The 20,409-nt window shown below is 45.1% G+C and overlaps 2 protein-coding genes and 1 pseudogene across 2 annotated transcripts; 1 reads left to right on the plus strand and 2 right to left on the minus strand.

Moving 5' to 3' along the window:
- Nucleotides 1-648: 648 nt before the first annotated feature.
- LOC149115186 (protein CFDP2-like) lies at nt 649-2,102 on the minus strand. Its single transcript, XM_089284732.1, has one exon. It carries the CDS (start codon nt 1,964-1,966, stop codon nt 1,031-1,033), a length of 936 nt encoding a protein of 311 aa, XP_089140858.1. The 5' UTR covers nt 1,967-2,102; the 3' UTR covers nt 649-1,030.
- Nucleotides 2,103-15,976: 13,874 nt separating this feature from the next.
- On the plus strand, nt 15,977-17,088 carry LOC149115187 (uncharacterized; annotated as a pseudogene).
- Nucleotides 17,089-19,177: 2,089 nt separating this feature from the next.
- On the minus strand, nt 19,178-20,358 carry LOC149115188 (uncharacterized). Its single transcript, XM_089284751.1, has one exon. It carries the CDS (start codon nt 19,967-19,969, stop codon nt 19,472-19,474), a length of 498 nt encoding a protein of 165 aa, XP_089140877.1. The 5' UTR covers nt 19,970-20,358; the 3' UTR covers nt 19,178-19,471.
- Between the last annotated feature and the right edge of the window lie 51 nt (nt 20,359-20,409).

Raw genomic sequence — 20,409 nt, forward strand, 5'->3', positions numbered from 1 at the left:
TGTTGACACCTTTTTTGATTCTACTTATCAACACTCTTCCAAAGATCTTACTGATGACTGGTAACAGTGTAATACCTCTCCAATTCGTACATTCGCGTAGGTCACCCTTCTTGGCTAACTTTACTATCAATCCTCTATTCCAACTTTTTGGTGCTACGCCCTCTTCTTTCACCTTGTTAAACAGTTTTGTTAGTTCCTGCGTTCTCTCATCTAAATCTGTTTTTAGAAGTTCAGCTACTACGTTATCGAGTCCAGCTGCCTTTCCATTTTTCGTTGCTCTTATAGCACTTTTCACTTCGGTTGGTCAAAATGGCCCAATATCAAATTCTCTGTCATTTTGCCTTCATTCCATTTCACGGGGCTGAATGGGCCTTTCAGGTGGGTCTTTGTTGAGTACTGCGTCAAAGTGTTCTTTCCAGATCTTCAGTCTTCTGCTCCCCTCATTTGTCAGTCTTCCGTTTTTATCGTTTACTGCTGTACTCGCTCTTCTCGTCTCACCCGTCAAGGTCTTCAATATTCGATGTAATTCCTCAGTTCTTCCATTTTCTGCCACTCTCTCAGCGTTTCCTGCCATCTCATTCAACCAGCGCCTCTTGTCTTCATGTGCACTCCTTTTCACTTCCCGGTCCTTTCCTTTATACTAATCCCTTATTCTTTGTTTGACTCCTTCTGAACGTGTACTTTTGAGCTTCAGTTTAAGTTGTCTCCTTTCTTCTACTTTCTTCCACGTTCCTCCGCATAACCAGGGTTTGCTTGCCCTCTTGGCTGTCCCTAGTACCATTTTGGCAGTTGCAACATAGATATTCTCCATTCTGTTGTTCGTTTGATCCGCATTTTCTTCTTCTTCCAATCCCTCTAGGGCCTGGAATCTGTTTCTGACCTCAATGTTGTATTTGTTGCGTATTTCTTCGTCTGTCAGCTTTTGCATGTCAAATCTTGTTCAACCTTCCTTTCCCCTTGGACTTCTCTTTAACTTCAGCTTAAGCCTAGTCTCCACTAGGTAATGGTCACTTCCCACATCTGCGCCTCGTCAAACTACAGTGTCCATAACTGATGATCTGTATTCCTTAGCTATCATTGTGTGGTCTATCTGGTTTTTAGTTCTGCTGTTTGGTGATGTCCATGTTGCTTTATGAATCTCCTTATGAGGGAAAATCATTCCTGTAATAACTAACCCGTTCATCTCACAGAACTCACACAGCCTTTCACCATTTTCATTCCTGACTCCGCTTCCGTGGTGTCCCAGTACTTCTCTTTCCTCATTTGTTCCTTTCCCTACTTTAGCATTAAGGTCTCCAGTGATAATCAGGATGTCATTTCTGCTGCATTTTTGCATTGTACTTTCTAGCTGCTCGTAGAATTCATCTTTGCTCTCCACACAGGCGTCATTGGTTGGGGAGTATACATGTATCAGTGTCAGTTTCCTATACTTTGAATAGAACCTTGCCCTGATGATCCTACTACTTTCAGGTGTCCACTCCATAAGGCATTTAGCCGCTTGCTGGGACATCATAATTGCCACACCTCCTTGATGAATCTCTTCGTCACCGCGGTAAATTAGTACCTGCCCTGTGTTTAGTTTTAATTTTCCGCTTCCTCTCCACCTGCATTTGCTGATACCCAGAATGTCCAACCTATATCTTTCCATCTCTCGTGCTACTTGGCCAGCTTTTCCAGTCTCAAACATTGTTCTAACATTCCAATTTCCAATCCTGGTTTCGAGCTTCAGATTCACGATCGAAGCTGTTGGCTTTTGGGTTTCCTTTCGGCTTTGACCCAAATGCGTCATTCTGCTAATGTGAGCCCTCGTCGTTTCACCGATGTTGGTAGCAATTTGAATGTCTTCCGTTTCTGTAATAAACTTGTTTTTACAGGAGTGGGTTATCAACCCCCAGCCCAACCCCCAACCTAGGGGACCAGGGAGGTCACACTTCGTCTGGCCTCTACCCTTCGACCTGTTCGGCATGGGTGACCCTACCAGGAGTACAAGACTCCAGCCGACATAGCTCTAGGGGTCACTGAGACACACAAACCATCCCACCACGGTAAGGTGGTGACCTGTTGTGAAGGCTGTTAACTATCTGTTAGCTATCTGTTCGTTAGCAACCGTTTAATGGATAAGCGTTAAGGTATGTTTTCCTGTTCACGGTCACATATTTTCTACAAGCCAACCAGTTTACCATTGAAATTTATTTCTGTGATAATATATGTTCAGTTCTTTTTATTTCATAGTTTTACTGCATTCTTCAATAAGAAATAGAGTATTCATTTTAGTTATTCACTTGCCTTGAAATAAACATGTCTTGCCCAAGTCCTCTTTCACGAAACCTTAGTGGATTGCCAACAATAACTAGATTAATGTTCGAGGCGGGAGGGGGGGAGAATTTTTGTTTCTTTAGATGGTACCTATGTCTATTTTAATACATGATTTATGAATAAAAATCACTTGTCACCATGTGTGTATTTTGGTTTTTGTTTCTATGGTGACTTTGGCTGCATATCAAATACTCTCTTGGGATACTCCTTTCAAGGGAAACTCGGAAAGTTTTATTCAGTGCAAGTCTGCCTGGTTCTTTTAGTTTTGTGTACCTGCTAATATCCAACACATGATCACATGTAAAAGAGAAAATTTCAGAATCATCTTGCTTATTGGTTTGTAAGACCAGCTGTGAAGTTTAAACTTTTTTTCTATAGAAGCAATATTTATGGCCTGAGAAGCCCTGGGAAGATCAAAAGTTAACATCAATACAAATTTAGTGTCCTTAAGTCCCTTAAAATATTTTGTTATGGTGATCACATATCTAATGGTGGGAGGTGCGGTGGCCTCATGATTGGTGCACTCGACTCCTGCATGGGTGTTCCGGGTTTGAACTCTGGCTGGGGACATTGTGTTGTGTTCTTGAGCAAGACACTTTACTTTCACGGTACCTCTCTCCACCCAGGTGTATAAATGGGTACCGGCAAATTTAATGCTGGGGGTAATCCTGCAATGGACTAGCATCCCATCTAGGGGGGAGTAGAAATACTCCTAGTCACTTCATGCTACACAAACTGGGATAAGCTCCAGCCTGATAAGCCACCTGGCTCATATTTAGACTTACATATCTAATGACATCGTAATTTTAGCCTCTTTCAGGCATTCAGTTAATTGGGGTACAGTGCGAAAAACAGAGGGTAAAAAGGGGGGAGAAGACCATGAGAGAAAACCAAAGAACACCCGTAAGCTATCTTAACAAAAGGTCATTTCAGTATAACAGGATCTGGTATACCCTTTGGTTAGTCAATTTTGACAGATTTTGTTCATACTCAAGTGTTTCTGATGCAGATTAGCTTTATAATATCAACTGGCGGCAGTCACTATTTAAATTATACCAAGAATTATAAGTAAGCTAAGAGTAAGTTATATTATGTACATGTATTTTGTCTGCACTACACAACCAAAAAAAATGCACTCAAAGGTTATGAGGCATAGGTATATTTGTCAGAAGAGTCCAGCATATCCAAGATATGTTTTGATTGACACATCAATTAAGATAATTTACAGCAAAATGGATAAACAATATATCAATATCCTACATGCACCAAACCGGACAGGGGTTATACGGCAATCATTTAAACAACAGATTGAAATAATTTATAAATTAGAGAACACTATTTGTACAACAGTAGGGAACAAATTAACCTTATTGGATGATGCGAATGGCAAAGTTGTCTGTAGAATGTCACAAATCTCTCAACCCTTTCTTTCTACAAAAATACTAATCCTGCAACTTTGCTTAAGAGCAGCTTGCTCTAACGATCACCTATACCTATGAAGGATAGAAAAATTCGATTTTCTGAAACTTTGTCAGGAAGAAGGTTTTCACTAACTTATTTCAAAACTGTACCTTTGAGGTTGTTTGCATTTTTATTTTCTTGTGGAGACGGCCTTACGGATTTTGCCCCCAAAAAAGAAAAACTTGACCCCAAAATTACACTTTTCGTGAGCGCTAGCAAGCCAAATTAATAAGCGTGACTGGAAAAGCTTACCCATAGTACTAAAATATCATCTTTAAGCAGTTATTTAACATTGTCAGATTAGCATGAAATTTAAACTTGAATTTTTATCAAATTTTTAAAATTATACGCTTTGATGTTGCGTCACGTCAAAATTTAGGTCAATTTCGTGGACCAGAAAGTCCATCTGGTACATGGATTTACCTGCCCAAACTATTTTTCTGGTTAAAAGTATCCCTTAAGCTAAGTTTGTATCACAAATCTAGCTTGGGTAAATAAAACCCAAAAAATTGAGAACGTCTCGAAGACTAGGCACTTGAGCTAATCACCTTACATTTTGACCTTTCACGCTGTGATCACTATCTCCAACAAATGTTTGCCTGTGGGTCTTGTCTCCACTAAAATAGAAGGGAGAAGCTCTTAGACTTTTACACACTAACTCTTTAAGAACAAGATTTGAAGAGAACATTATTAAATTCAAATCACGTCTCCTTGCTAGAGGTTATCCAAAAAATCTGATTGAGACACTCCTATCAGATATGAGATTCACAGAAAGGGTATCAGTGCTACAACAAAAATACAAAAGCCCAAAAGATATCTTGCCATTTGTAACACAATATCAACCGTCAGTGCCTAATCTCAAACATGTTTTAATGCAAAAATGGCACTTGATACAAAACCAGCCTTCACTACGGCAAATTTTCAAAGAGCCACCACTCACATCTTTTAAAAGGGGGAAATCCCTTAAAGACATAAAGGGGATTTCGCAATACATGAAATGTTATGCCTTTGGCACTCACCAAATACCTTTACATGATGTACAATGTACATCACATCAACATTCACAATTCTTTTTACTTTCATTGTAACTTTTTTGTGTCATTTTCCCTAACTCAAAGACAGGACTTCCCCATTAGGTAATAATTTGCCTCTGAATTCCCCAAAGTTCATACTTAATAACACTGCTACATGTAGCGTGTTACTGGAAATTAATTTAAGTAAATTTGTCGAAACAGCTCTGTCAAAATTGTGTCTAGCAGTTAAGGCAGGATAACAGAATATACACGTAGTACACAGCAAAGGCCAGAGATACACACATGTTGTTCATTAGTTAGGATTTTGTGAGCTTCTGTGCTACATGTAGGTATGGTGGAAAATAATGGACTGTCAAAAATGAAGGTTCCTGAGACATTTTGACAGCACTGAGAGGAATGAATATATAAATTTACAAAAGAAAGAGAAGTTCTTCTCCTGTCCAGTTCTCTGTCATAAAAATATCATTTACATACATTTATTAAATATGGTTTGTGTTTAAAGCTGATACAATGCACACTCTGATTGGCTAATTTTAGTGCATTATTTACATTTACATGGTATACGTCGGTACAATCATAAAACATCACGTGCCACTAAAATAAAAAATGAAAAGAAATGCCCAATTCATAACAATTTAAAAATACTTAACACTAAAACGGATCTAATTCTTTACTTGAAAATTATTCTCCCATAATGCCCATGGGCCAATTACGAGCATGCTAAAAGGTCCTAACACAAAGTAAAAGGAAATAAAGAAAACTATTGCTTTTTTTCCTGAAAATTGTAGCGACTGAAAACAATGATTGAACACTCTGAGAGTGCATTCTATCACCCTGACGAGACAAAATTTAAGGAGAATAGAGAAATCACAAAGTTATATCACAAATGAATTGGTACTGGACAGGCCAAAGGAAACAGCCTGGAAGAAACTGAAACTTCGACAAGTAAAAAAGTATGCATGCACAACAAAAAAAAACAGTCAGTGACATTCGGTTAATGAGTTAGTTAATAACAAAATTAGTGTGAAGAAAATAGCAGAGAGAGAGAGAGTGGAGAGAGGAGAGCACTCTCACCAACTAAATTGTGTATATATGTATGTAAAAGTTATTTTTATTACCGAGAAATGGTCAGGGCAAGAACTTCTACGCCCTAATTTTTTTCTAAGTATGTAAATGTCATTTACACTGTTCAATTTACCAAGTAAAGCTCTTCACATTCTTTTTTCATTAGTTCTATCTCACTTTTGAGGAACATTTCCATATTAAGTGTAAATACTGCATTGGGGAGTAACCTCTCATTAAGAAAATAGAGCTCATGTACCCCCAACCAAAAGCAGTGGCACTAATAAAATGAAATAGTAAATCAAAATCAAAGTAGAGCAGGATTTACATGCACAATCGTCTACTCGACATTTGGACTATATAAGCATTTCACTAAACTGAACTAATTGGACAGACAACAAAATAAAACAAGGAAATCTCCATTATAAACACAATATGCACATCACTTCATCCGAGTATCAACAGGAAATCCCTTCACAATCAAAGGTAACCGAATGAAAGAAAGGATAAAGAAAATTCATTTAAGCTTGCAGTGTTAAAGTTTAATAATTATTCACGCTTAAATTTGAATATTGCAGTGTGTATTTTTGCCGATGGCTTAATTTAGCTTTGCAGTCATTTTATTGGTGGCAGCTTTGCCAGTCTTCAACCAAATTAACCTGGGAATTCACCCAAGCACTTTGCCAAACCAAATAAATTGAACTAACAAAACAAGGAAATCTCCATACTTTGTAATCACAATATGCAAATCTCCACATAGGAATGTCAAAAGTAAATTTAGCAAATCCTGTTTGCTTCAGCTTAAAATGGTTTGTACACCTTGCTTGGTTTTCAACAACAGAAGAAGAAATTTTAGCAGTCTATGACGCAGCTGTGCCGACCAACTCAGAGAAAACTTCAAAACTCGCCCGGCTGTGTTTACAAATACAGTTTTGGTTAAGCTTATTTTTAGATGTGAGGTTATAAGCTTAAGTTGACAACAAAAATTGACAGAAAACTTAATTTGTTTACAACTTACAACAACCTCCACAAAGCGATTCATGTGTTATTGTTTAGAGATGAGCGAAATTGAAACGATGTAATCTATAAAATATGTCTCACAGCATGGCTTCAAATAAGGAAGACTTTAAATAGGATTCCAATTGAAAAAAAGCTTACATTGCCGAGGCAGCTTGTTAATTTTCATAGCAAACGCAACAACTAAAGTCACTTACCGCAAGTTAGCGATTCAGTTCGGCCAGTGTAAATCTTCCAGCTGGCAGAAACTTGTAGCAAAATTTGTGAAGACTGAAATGAAGTAATCTTTTCGATAGATCAACGAATCAACCACTTTTTTCCGCTGTGTTTACAGTTTCGTAATTTCTCTAAACACTCGGACACGTTTGATTTCTCTTGTTCATCACCTGACCAAATCATGTGACTTTTCTTGCAAGGCTGCACAGCGTCACGCTGTGCGAATTTTAAAAACTTGGCACTGCAGTCTTCCGAGTCAATTTGTCGGGTACTTTCGCCTCCTTTCCATGGCCCTCGTTAGCTTTAGGTTAACGGCATTGCTTGATATTGTTTTACCTCCCTTCTCTATCCCTTGACTTGCTATAATTCACGGCATTGTTCAGTACTGTTTTGCCTCTTTCCCCAGTGCTGGCCCGCTCTTTTTTGCGATCTTCTTTGCTACTTCTTTGCCTGTTAATTCTTGATTTCTGTTTTTTTGCTTCAGTGCAACCCTATCTTAAGAACATTAGATCAACCTCCGCTATCGTTTGTCGACACAACAAACAGAAATGAATTTTCTTTTCTTTAAAAATTCCGCCAAGAAAAATAGCATTCTTCCGGTACAAACTGAGGGTGCATGTCTCTGTCAACCTATTAACTGGAGTATAGCAGCCATGTTGGGCAACTCCGCCGTCGTTGCAGTTGTTGTCGTGTGTACGCACCCACGAGCAATACCGCTAGACATGTAAACCATGAGAAAAACCATTCATGGGTTTCCTTTTCTTTCCCATATGAGTATGGGGCTCTACTTGGCGGCCCCTTTGGGCCACCAGAACTGCGTTATTACATGTACTCGAAACAACAATGGCTGCCATATCGAACGCTCACATCGTATGAGCTTACTCAATTCCTCCCAGAAGAACTAGCGATACGCGACATGTAGACAAATAAATTCCTCTGACGGTAACATAGTGGAGGCTGAAGCCCCCCCAAAAAAACAAATCAGAAAGTGCCGATTTCATCAGTCATCGATGATTCAAACATTTAAGAAATTATTCCACGGTGAGCATTGAAAGCAAAACTCAGTGATATGAACTATCACTTCCTCATCGAGACAGATGAACTCAGAGTCCTTCATTATCATGTGGGACGTGAACCTAACGTCGCTAAACCCACATGTAGACAATTTAACTCGCCAGTTGGGGTGAACGTTTTTTATTGTTTGACCCAAATGGATTTGTCGCTTGTACTTATTTTTACCCAATGACTTTGTATAAATTTTTTTAAAAGTAACTGTTTTATCCAGCTGTGGATTCGCAATGATTACACTTTCTTGACAGAACATGCGAAAAGCGGTACCTTTTGAAGTCATGAAGCTAGTCTCGAAGCCACGTACGTTTTGCTGGCACTGGTTTCATCAGATAAAGCTGTTTTTGTCACATACATATAGTTTAAAGTGCCCCTGACCCCAATTTTTTTTTAGCCGTCGGAAAAATTCTTTTGTTGCTGATCACATTGATGAAAAAATTATAGTCGTACGATTTTTGCTCGATTTTCTGTGAATTTTTAAAGTTCGCAAAATACGCGCCATTTTGGTTCACCGCCAAGTTTTAAGGAGATTGGGTTGAGTTTGGTCTAGGACGTGAACTGGGGAAGCCATTTCGCGTGTTCTAGAGACGCTGAGTGAGCAGCAGAGGGAATATTTTTCTACAATGCCCGATAGATGTGTTGCTGTGAATTGCAGTAATGTCGCAGATCCTGCGAAATGAATCTTTGTGCACAACATACCTTTCTTTGGTGATTCTCGACCCGAGGCAATCAAACAACGAAAGAAATGGGTCGACTTTGTCAAACCCAAACAAGCCAAATGGGAACCAACAAAGCACTCTGCAGTGTGTTCAGTGCACTTTAAGCCGGATGACTACATCTTTCAGTACACCTTGGTGCCAGAGCTAGCCAAGCCCTCCGTGCCCAGGCTAAAAAGAGACGAGATCGGAGTTGTTGTCTTTCCGACGATTCCCGCAATCAATGTGGATACATCTTTACCCCAAAGCGGAAGGGCCAAAAGAAAGGTGTGAATATTTCTCTTTGTGCCACCAGAACGAAACTTGTTTTGTTTTTGCCATGTTTCTATGCTTTACGCTGTTTGTCAGTTATTTCTTAACCCATTGACGCCTGTGCCGCCCGTAACCGCCCATGCGAAAAACTCCTCCATTTCCCTGTGCCGCCCGTAACCGCCCGAGAAAAAGCACACGGGGACAATTGCCTTTCCTACCCTCACTGAAGATTCTTTGGTTCCCCTATTGTTCTATTGTTCTTGAGGACAAATAAACCAATCAGAATGGACTTTCTGAGCATATTTTCAGAGGACTTTAGGGGTCCTAGAAAGACGGTTTTTCTTCTTAAAATCGCGCGCTCGAAAAGTGCAGGTAACATGGCGCGTTGCGGTCCAAATCTAAAACACTTCCAAGGTCATGTTTTCATTCCTAACACGGATAAATTACTGCTTTGGGCTTTAAAATAGAAAGGAAAAATACAAATCAATGTTCAGGTGGCCTCAGAATGGAGGATCAAGGAATACAGAGTCCTCAAAACTTTCTGGTGAAGAAGTTTTTCTTCCTACAACTGCCGAGAAAACATGAAGATCGGAGCGCTTTCAAGTAAGTTTCGACGACAGATCGCAGGTTTAAAGCGGCTTTTCAGATTTCAGGAATAAAAATGGTAATGTACATTATTACTTCGAAGTTGAATTCAACTTTTGGAAGATTGGTAAAGCCACGGGCGTTAAAATGACTGCAAAAGCGGTCGGCAAAAACTCAAGCTTTCGCGTTAGCGTGAAGAATAATTTGAACATGCAGTCATGCAGCGAAAGTAGTATACGACGCTTATAGGGGCGGTAACCAATCAGGAGGTGATGCATATCATTAAAAAAGGCTCTCGACCAATCAGAGGGCAGTATTTTCGATTTGCATAAACAAGATGGCGTCCAGGGGGGTCAAACATGGTGCCCATGCCCAAATAAGGGCAACATGTCCAAATAAGGCGATAGACAGGAAGTGAGTTTTAACAATTGATTTTTATTGATTTTTACAGGAAGTTACATGGGTGTGTATCCGTATGGAAACGATTTGAAAGTGTTCGTGTCTACGACACGTTTGTCGAAGAGTTTGGTGCGTGTGATGACCTTGAGATGTTTGGTGGCTGGGTTTCTGTAGAAGTTGGGGTTGACGACGGGGATGTTGCGTCGTCCACCGTCCTCGAGAGGTTGTTCGAGTTCGTCGAGGAGATTTTGTTTCATGACGTCATAGTTGAGTTGCCTGGATCCTCGTACATTGAGGGAGAAGCCACGCACCTTACAGCACACTTTTCCATTTTTTGTCTTGTACCCGTAATTCTTGGGTCCTGCTGAGGTGAAATCGATGATGTAATCACCATCGTCCAATTCGTTAGTCATCTCTCCGAGGTAATCGCCTAGCGGAACGTCGGCTTGACCTGGTTTGTGCGAGTAGATGACGGAATCGGTGTCAAAGTAGAGAACTTGTTGCTTTAACAGTTCCAGGTAGCTGTATAATTTGAGCCGAGCCCAGCAGGTGGTGAAAGCGGCGACGAAGATGTTGATTCGTCCGTTATCGGGTTGCTTGTCTTCGAGTTCGGTGTGGACGACCTCTAGGGCTTCGTCGTTGGCGATTCTGACTTGTTTTATGTCGTTGAAGTGATTGGAAACGAGGGCGAAGAGTTGCGCTGCGGTGTAGACGACTTCGGTAGTGGGTTTGTGTAGGTTTTCGCCGAACTTGCCCCAGAAGGAGTTGAGCATGAGTTTGGCGGTGGCTTTGCGTCCGGGATTTTTCTGGATCCTGGCCGGATCGAGAGCGATGCCTTCTTTCTGGCGGTATTGTTGCACGTACCGTGTCTTGTCTTGGGGGGTGTGACACCAGCTCGGGTAGCCGGAGGATTCCTGTTTGATTTTTAGCCAGGTGTTCACGTAATCGGCAAAGAGTCCTCTACGGCGTTGTTCTGGCGGGAAATGGTAGACTTCGTGGATCTTGATGAGCGTGTATCCCATGGCAACGGCTTTCTCGATTTCGGGGGTGCACCAGGTCCCTCGTAGCGTGCGTTGCTCGGCCGTGTGAGGGCAACGAGGCGATTTCTCAAGGAGGGGTTTGGTCATTTCGTCTTCCACGCACGATCGGCAGAGTGGGAAGGTGAGTTTACCCCTGTGCCGAAAAGGTAGAACGGGATGGTAAAGTTCGTGAGGTGGTAGTATGTCGACTTTGGCCATGCCGAAGTAGTAATGGATGTCTTGATCGTTGGGGTTGACGATGATTTGTGGGTGTCCTACGGGGTAGTCGCTTCCCTTGTTGACCCAGGGGTAGAGCAACGTCACGTCGACGTACTTGATTTGTTCTCCTCGAGCCCCGTCAGCCACGTGATGCAGTTTGACGGTGTTCGTGCGCCCTCCGAAGAAAGCTTCTCGGGGTTCGAGCGGTTTGACGATTTCGAACGTGTCTAGAAACTGGCTGAGATCAGGGTCGGTTTTGACTTCTAGGTTCCAGTCGCATTCCCACTTGACGCAGAGCTGGTAACCTTGGCGACTGAGAAGGTCGTGTTTGCGGAGTGTGGCCTCGTAGACTTCCTGCATGGTGCGATCGGCGTGACAGATGGGATATCGGTCTCGATGGGTCGGGAAACAGCGAGGACATCCGTGCCATAGACATCCGTGGAATTCGTAGACGGTTCGAGTGGTCGGATTGTATCCGTCCACGAGATGACCGGCTAGTCGGACTTCACCCCCGTTTCGCACCGTAAGGATACGATCGCCTTGACCCGTGCGTTGCAACGAGTGTTCTTGCCAGGCTAGCCATTTCAGGGCTTCGACGGACTGATTGGATCGGGCCCCGTGCCATCCTCGCGGGGGTCTGGAGGCGATGGTGTTGATCGGGACGAGTTTCTTGCGCCAGAATCGGTTGCAAGCGGAGGCGATGGTGACGCATTTCTCCATGGGATCAAAGTCGGCTTTTTGTTTGAATTCTTGCCGGAACTTTTGACAGCCTGCTTTGAGGAGTTTGACGTCCGACTCGCAGTAGGCTTCCATTTCTTCCCTTAGTACGAAATGGTAGTCGTTGTCGACTTTCTCTTGGTACCACTGTTCGAACTCGGCTTTCTTTTTGGCGGACATGCCGTCGGGATCGTACATGTCTCGCGGTGGCATGGGACCTTCGTACGCTTGGTTTTCTAGGGTGTTGAATTTGTGCAGGAAGAATCCTTTGCGCAGTTCCTGGATTCCGAAGGTGGCGGGAAAGTTGGCCAGCGGGAACGGGAGAAAGCAGAGGGAATCTTTGAAAGTCAGTCTGTTGGATTTTAGGGACAGTATCTTGGTGCCGACGGTGATTTGGCCGGTGACTTCTCGATGGGTGGCGTAACAGTGTTGCAGGATGAACATCCCGTCGTAGCCTTTGAGATTGTGAAAGAGGACGATGACGTTCCGTTCGTCATTGTCCTGGTCGACGGCGAGGGATTCGAGTTGGTTGAACATGTCGGCAGTGCAGTTGGGCCCGTAGAAGGAGTAGCATATCTCATTTTCGTCGTCCTCCAGGCAGAGTAGAATGGGGGTCTGATTCCCTTCGGCGTCGGTGATGGCTTCGAAGTCGCAGTACACTTGAAGGGGCGGATCTCTGTCTACCAAGACGCTCGTGTCTGGATCGTCGGGACCGGATTCTTCGAAGGGTCGACCGTTGACTTTGTCGCGGGGGACGAGTTTCTTTTTGGGCTCGTCTTCGTCTTCGGGGAGGCGTTGGATGTAACAACGGTGCGTCGGCAGATGGACTTGTTTTTCGCAGATGCTGCATTCGCCCCATTCGCACTTGTGATTGGGGGAACGACGACTACCTCCTCGTCCTGTCCTGCGTTTACATTCGTAGACGTGGCAACACTTCTCACACTTTTTGTGAGTGTCGCAGATGGAGGGGATGCTGAGACTCCGCCGTTGCAAGTGGTCGTTGTAGCATCGGTCACCGAAGAATTGTCTGTGACACAATCGGCAGATCTCGGTGGGTTCGGGAAACTTGCCTGGCGCTAGGGGTCGTTTTTTCTCGATGAAATCGGGACAGTCCTTTCGTTTGCAGGCGGTGCACCATTGACCGATGTTCGAAGTCGTGATCGTAGCCTCGATTGCATTCGTCGCAGAAGTAGGATTTGCCGAGGAATCCCTTAAATGAATTGCATCCGTCGTAGTGATCGCCTTCTTTGACGAGACGAATGATCTTGGTCGAGGGTTTGGGTCCCGCGTAGATGATCATGTGGGGTGGGTCGATGGACATGACTTTGAGCTGGTAGCCAGGTAAGGCGGCCTGAAACTTTTGCAGTTCGGGAATGCCACAGGGTCCTTCGGGAACGTTGGCTCGACGGTGGAGGTCTTTGGCCAATCGCTCTTGGACAGGATAACGCTGTTTGAGATTGTGGTAATCTTGGTCACGTGAATTCTCGTTCGCGTCTACCCAGGCTTTCATGGTGACGATGGCTCGGGCGCAGCAGAGAGTGTCTTTGTTTCGGATGGTCACGCGCGACCGTTTGACGATTCCCCGCACGGCGGCGCAACTCGGCTTGTATCGTTTTCCGTTCCCGCTGCCACGACCTGGGGTACGTATGAAAGTGGTTTCCATGGTAAACGTGTCGTCGGGGGTGAATTCTTCGTTGGAGTTGAGTTTGGCCGCGAGAGACTGGAGATAAGTGTTTAGTCTTTCACTCCCTTCTTCAAATTCGCGCACGGTGAAGGTGGTGGACTGAAAGGCGTGCGTGAAGGCACTGGACTGCATGGTTAAATGGACCGTGGAGTCGGGTGTCAGGGTAGGATCCTGAGCGATTTGTTGCTCGATGGATCGTTGAAGGGCCCGAGTCAATTCTTGGCCTAGATTGTCCTCGCGAGTCACGTCTCTGTGTTGTCTGAGCGTGGCTTCGTACCGTTGTTTGTGGAGGATGTTTCTCCAGTGACGTCGAGCGCCTACGGGTCTTAAGTCGAAGTCTAGGAGGGGTCTTGTATTGCTACCACCTCCGGTTTGGATCATCACTCGGTCGTCGAAGGGGAAGGGGAAGGCTTCGTCGTAGGTCCGTCTGTTCTGTAAAAGGACATGAACGAGACAAAATGTTACGAACATTGCTTTTAATTAATGTAGTCTAGTAACATTCTATGGGTAAGGTGAATAACGTATACTTAACACCCCATACACGGTAATAGGCTCGATCTAACCCTAACCCTAACAATACGGTTCTTATACTGCTGTATTGGTCTACGTAGGTTCCGTACACGCGCATTTTCCTATTTCCATTTTGTGGGCATATCCGTTGAACCACTTTGATTGGGCCTAGGTCCCATGCTGCTTTGACCTTGGCGAAGGTGCGTATCTCTTTACAAAGCTCTCGCCTGATTTGACGTTCGTGCGCCTTGACGAGAGCCTGGGCCTCTCGTAAATGGAGAATGTAAGTCTGCACCTCGGGAGGTAACCAATCCCAGTAATTCTATGAAAAAGATTAGGGTTAGAGTTCTAAAGATGACTTTCTTACATAGGGTACACGTCATACTCACTGCTTCATATTGATCCATAAGTTGGTTCATCTCTTCATCGGTCACTGATTCATGTTGATCCATCTGTTGGTTCATCTCCTCGTCTGTCAGCTCTTGTGCCATGATTTTTTCCAGCGCTCGATACAAGTCAAAAACTCAGAGTGACTTGAACGGTTCGAACCGATCTTTTTTATACCTACGGTGAAACGGGGTCCAGTCTCCGACCGAGTGGGGGTATAGGGGGTAACCCCCACTCGACCCGCCCCCAGTCTCCGACTGAGAGAGGTATAGGGGGTAACCCCCACTCGACCCGCCCCCAGTCTCCGACTGAGAGAGGTATAGGGGGTAACCCCCACTCGACCCACCCCCAGTCTCCGACTGAGAGAGGTATAGGGGTAACTCCCACTCAACCCGCCCCAGTCTCCGACTGAGAGAGGTACAGGGGGTAACCCCCACTCGACCCGCCCCCAGTCTCCGACTGAGAGAGGTATAGGGGGTAACCCCCACTCGACCCGCCCCCAGTCTCCGACTGAGAGAGGTATAGGGGGTAACCCCCACTCGACCCGCCCCCAGTCTCCGACTGAGAGAGGTATAGGGGTAACTCCCACTCAACCCGCCCCAGTCTCCAACTGAGAGAGGTATAGGGGTAACCCCCACTCAACCCGCCCCAGTCTCCGACTGAGAGAGGTATAGGGGGTAATCTCCACTCAACCCGCCCCCAGTCTCCGACTGAGAGAGGTATAGGGGGTAATCCCCACTCAACCCGCCCCCAGTCTCCGACCGAGTGGGGGGTATACCCCCCTATCCCCTGGGTCTGGTTAACACGTGACTTGGTTGGGCAGATCTTTATAAGGCGAATCCGCACCGTCCCCGATCTTCACATGACTAGTTTCACGTGGAATGCTTCAATGTGGCTTCCATGACGACGACATTGCGAAATCACTCAAGTCAAAATGGCGTTTTGTTGAGCGAGCGATGTGCATCATTTCAATGTCCTAAAGGTATTTGAAGTAAATACGAATGTAATTTTACGGTTAGCAAGAAATTTGAAGTAAACTCGATTCGAGTTAATATTCAACTGGCTGTTGCCATGGTGACGGAAATGCGAGATTTTTTTTTTTTTTGTGAAGTTTAATTTATTTAAATTGTTTAAAAATTACTACTAGCTTCCATGAAGGAAAACTTTTTTTCTAGAGAGTATTTTTTATGCTCTTTTAAATGAGATATAGTAGATTATTCTCCTGTAAATATTTGCTGAGATATTAATGAATAATCTTATGACCTTTTCCACACCCATTTTAGAACTTGTATTGACCGTCCATTACGAAAGACCATGCCTGCCAGCTCCACCGAAGCGTTAAAACGAAAGAGAGTGAAAACAAGAGAGATTCTAAGAGAGTGGAAAAAGAAGAATCCTGAGAAAGTGCGAGAACAGAAGAGACGATATCGTGCTCGACGCAAGGACGAGGTACGGTTCAATGACATTGCGTGCGATGCTATAAAATCATTAGAAAGGAAGAATGGGGCTAAGTACAATCAAGAGAAAATTCTTCGGAAGCTGTTTAGAGCCCGTATTGTGTTGATCGATTTCAGGCCCACCGCGAAAACCCCAGGGCGGAGTAAGAGGAACCCAGAAAGAGCTAGAGAGTACAAAAGAGAGTGGAGGAGGAAAAACCCCGACAAAGTTCGAGAGTACAAACGAGAGTGGAGGAGGAAAAACCCAGAAAAAGCTCGATAACAAGAAAGAAGACGTTGGGACCGACGCAAGGACAAGAGGCGTGAGGTGAGGAATGAGGATATGTATGATCCGGATGAAATTCTTAGAGGTTTGTTTCCGGGTTGCTCGATAACATCATCATCATCATCATCCATCACCACGGCCACTTCTAATGAAAGCGCCATCACCTACGCCTCCACCACGACCGCCGCCGATAAGAGCACAAACACCACTACTGCAACACTACCAGCATCACCCCCACCGCAACGTCGTGGGAGACGATTGTCTTATTCCTCCTCCTCCTCTGCCTCCAACCCTTCATCAGGCTCAGAGTCAGAGTCAGAGTCAGAAGACCCTGTAAAACGGAGACTTTCCGAAATCAGAAAAAATAGAAAAAAGGCAGAAGAAAATAGAGTGACTCAAATGCAGGAAAGACGGAAACGAATACGAAAAGAACAGGAAATGGAAGAGAGGATCGTAGAAGTGGCTAGGGAGCTGGATCAGATGACATCCATGCTTCACGACATGGGTAGATGGTTCGCGCAGTTCGAGCGCGAAGACACAGTAGAGCAGAACTTGTGTCATCTCCCAGTCTCCAACGACTTTATGGATCAATTGGAACGTTATTTATTTTCGTCTTAAAGAAAAAAAGAGACTCTTTTTTGAAAAACAACAAAGCGTGTGTAACTTTTAATTACAACAACAATAAAAGGTTTTACAATTTCCAACGTTTCTTGGTTTGCATGATTTTCTTAACAATGCGTTCTGTCATGGTTTTACGTCCGGGTAATTTGTCGATGGCCTGGATCATCTTGGTGTCGGCATCCCATTTGTCCTGTAAGTTCTTGGCCCTGGAATAGTCAATGTCGTGTTGTTTGGCCAGTCGGTCCAGACGGTTGATCCCGGGGTCTCCACGCGCCAGACGTTTCTTCAGTTTGGTACCAGGTCCCATGTACTGATAACCGGGCCAATGAAACTCGATCCCAGTCTTGGCCAACCATTTTTGGATGTCGATCCCATACCCTCGTTGGCGACGGCGACGTCGGGTACTTCTCCTCGGGGGTGGAGGTGCCTTTTTCCTCTTCTTAATCCGAGTCATAGTCCAGTCCCCTTCTCCAGGGGTCTTCGAAATCTTCCCACCCTGCTTGTAACTTTTCTGCGGCTGACGGTTTGACCTTCTTGTACTTCTTTGCCTTGCCTTTGGGACTGTAACCACCGTCGTCGTAGTCGATACCGAGTGATTTCAGTACACGTCTGGCTCTATTGGAGATGGGTGCTTTTTTCTTGGACGATAGGGGAGTTTTACCTAGCGTGACTGGTTTGGGTGGAATGGTAGGTTTGGGGGTTTTCTTCTCCTTTTTAAAACCTGACGTGGAGGGTATGGGGGTTTTCAGCTCCTTTTTCAGTCCTGTCGTAGAAAGGGGTTGTGGCGGGATGATCACGGGGGCTGCGGCTGGTTGGTTGACTCCCTTGAGGATCTGTTTCAACAGAGTTTCGACGGGTGCGTCGACCATGCCTTCGGGTTCTGTCGTTCCCTGGTACGAGATGGGACCGCTTTTACCCGTCCGTATACGTTTCACCAGTTTCCCTTCCTCGGAGGCGATGGGTTTGGTCATCTTAACGGCCATGCTGTCGGGGATGCGTTTGTCGTTCAGGATGAGATGTTCTTCGGCAGCCAGACGTCCGGCTTTGTTCAACAAGGCATTCTGGCTGATCTTCCCCTTGTAATAATCTTGCAGACGATTGAATTCTTGAACGGGCACCATCATGACTTCGTTCATACCTTCTGACTCAAGGTCGTGTCAGGAAACTCGGACAATTCTCTCAACGCCGTCTCGTAACAGTCTTGCCAGTACCGTATGGATTCGTCTTTCTTTTCCAGCTCGAGTTCGAGACTTCGAACGGTTCGCTTGCCTTTACCGCACTCCCTGCACAACTCGATGCACCCACCGGGCGGCGTGGTATCTCGTTTCGTTTGACAGGTTTGGCAGAAGTCACTGAACTTTAAAGCCATGTATTCTTGATACAGGTCGTGGTACCTCTTGTTCAAGTACTCGTACGAGTCTTTCCATCGGGATTCGCGACGATTGGCGTCTTGCAACAACTGCACGAGTTTAGGAATGGTATTGTGGGACTCGTCTTCTCTCGGTGGGAAATTGGGTATGACGTTGATCCCCTCCAGCGGGTAACCGTCCTCACTGCGTCCTTTCACCGTACACAACATGCTTTGAAACAACCGTGCAAACCGCTCCAGAACCCCGCTCCGTTTTGGGTGAGGAGATGTTCTCTTCGACGCTTGAGAGAGTTTTTGCGTCTACCCACTTCGCGCACAACCCTTTTATGTCTTTTCAGTTTCCCATAAGTCGTTGCGTTGATGGGGATCCTCTTTTTCAGCAAATTGAGAACCATCTCGCTGATGGCGTTGATCTGATCTTTGTCGGCGATTTGTAACATCCGTTGACGTTTGTTCCGATTGGCTTCTTTCAGGACGCGCGTCAGGAAAGGACGTTGTCGTCGTAACCGCTTCATCGTGGACTTATGCGTACGAGCGGATTGGTGCACTCTTTTTATCGCTTTCCTCGACGCCTGAAGGCCGTTTGAAATGGTATCCTGCGTAAGACTCCTTCGATCTTTCCCCTGTTCTTATGGATGTTTGTCCATTAAACCGAAGGGTCCAGCCAAAGAACCCAAACCCGCTGCTCTCATCATACTCGCCAAATCACCCCCTTTCTGTCTCCTTCGTCTCCTCTTCCTCCGTGCTCGCATGGTGTCGAGTGAGGTGTACGACGGCTAGTCTCGTCCTTTTATTTTCACATGATGGAGCATCGGAACTCTTCGCCCTTGTGTGGAATTTTTTCACCTCGTCTCATTCGTTCCTGCATCCTTTTGGTATGCGCCCGTTCTTGTTTGGCTCTCAGGCTTTCTATGCCTTTGGTGATACCCCAAGCCGCCTTGGGTAAACCCGCCAGCACAGTGCCGATCCCTTCTCCCCTTTGGTACCGTCTTCTTTTAGTGGTTTTAGCGGTTTTACGCCTTCTCGAAGACGCTTTCTTTCTCCTCGACCTCTTGGGCATGTTGGTTCTGAATGAAGAGGATGCCCGAGATGTCATTTTATAGCGGCACGTGCCTAAATCGTAGGGCGTAGTCTCGAACGTATCGGTCGTACGTGGGAGATGTGAAATCCGTCACCACGTCGTCCAACGTTTGCATCTTGGTCAAAAACCCATCCAATTCCTCCACGCCACCCAAAGCGTAGTTCCGGAGTTCTGTCAGCGTCTGTTCGTACGTCGTGTAAGCGAATTGGGCCATGTCCATCTTGAACGAATACTTCTTGAAATCGTTCCATCCTTTCAGTAAGGTGGCGAAAGCCGTCAATCCTACCACCGTGTACCCGTCTTTCCACACGGATCCCAAGACGATACTCACGGCCACCGTCAGTAAGGCCAGTCCGTTGAGAATGGCGTTACACAACTTGTAGTAACCGAACATCTGCCTTCGACACCACCAATACTTGTGGTAGAAAGCGTACAAGACGTCCAAACGTTTCAGGGAATCCAAATCCACCACGGTGTTGAAAGGTTCATCCAATAAACAGACAGAAGTACTCATGACTCTTTTCCAACCAGTGCCAAACGTAGTCTGACTTTCTGTCGGGACGTTCGATCCTTTTAGCTTGTTGCTTGTATTCCCAGATCTCGTCCTTGAAGGCGGTTTCCACGGATTGGTTCAGGATGTCCTGGACTTGTCGGTAACTATCGCACTCGTCCGCGATACGTTTCATGTCTTCGTGATCCATGCTGGTTGCATCCCAGTAAGAGCGAGAGCATCGACATAGATGCAAAAAGTAGGGGAACCACTCGACTTCACTCCTCAACATCTTGATTCGAATGGTTTTTCATCGACGAGGGGGTCGTCTTTTCTTAAGTCTCACGAGTCTTCGGATCCCTCGACCCACGCCCACTCCCACACCGCCAATGGCAGCGGTCGTTCCAGCTCGGATGCCTCTTTTCACGGCGCGGCCACCCAACGCTTTGGCCAATCCCAAGGCA

This window comes from Orbicella faveolata, unplaced genomic scaffold (assembly GCF_042242905.1).
Source record: "Orbicella faveolata isolate gen_17 unplaced genomic scaffold, um_ofav_v1 contig_13, whole genome shotgun sequence".
In the NCBI taxonomy this organism is placed as follows: domain Eukaryota; kingdom Metazoa; phylum Cnidaria; class Anthozoa; order Scleractinia; family Merulinidae; genus Orbicella; species Orbicella faveolata.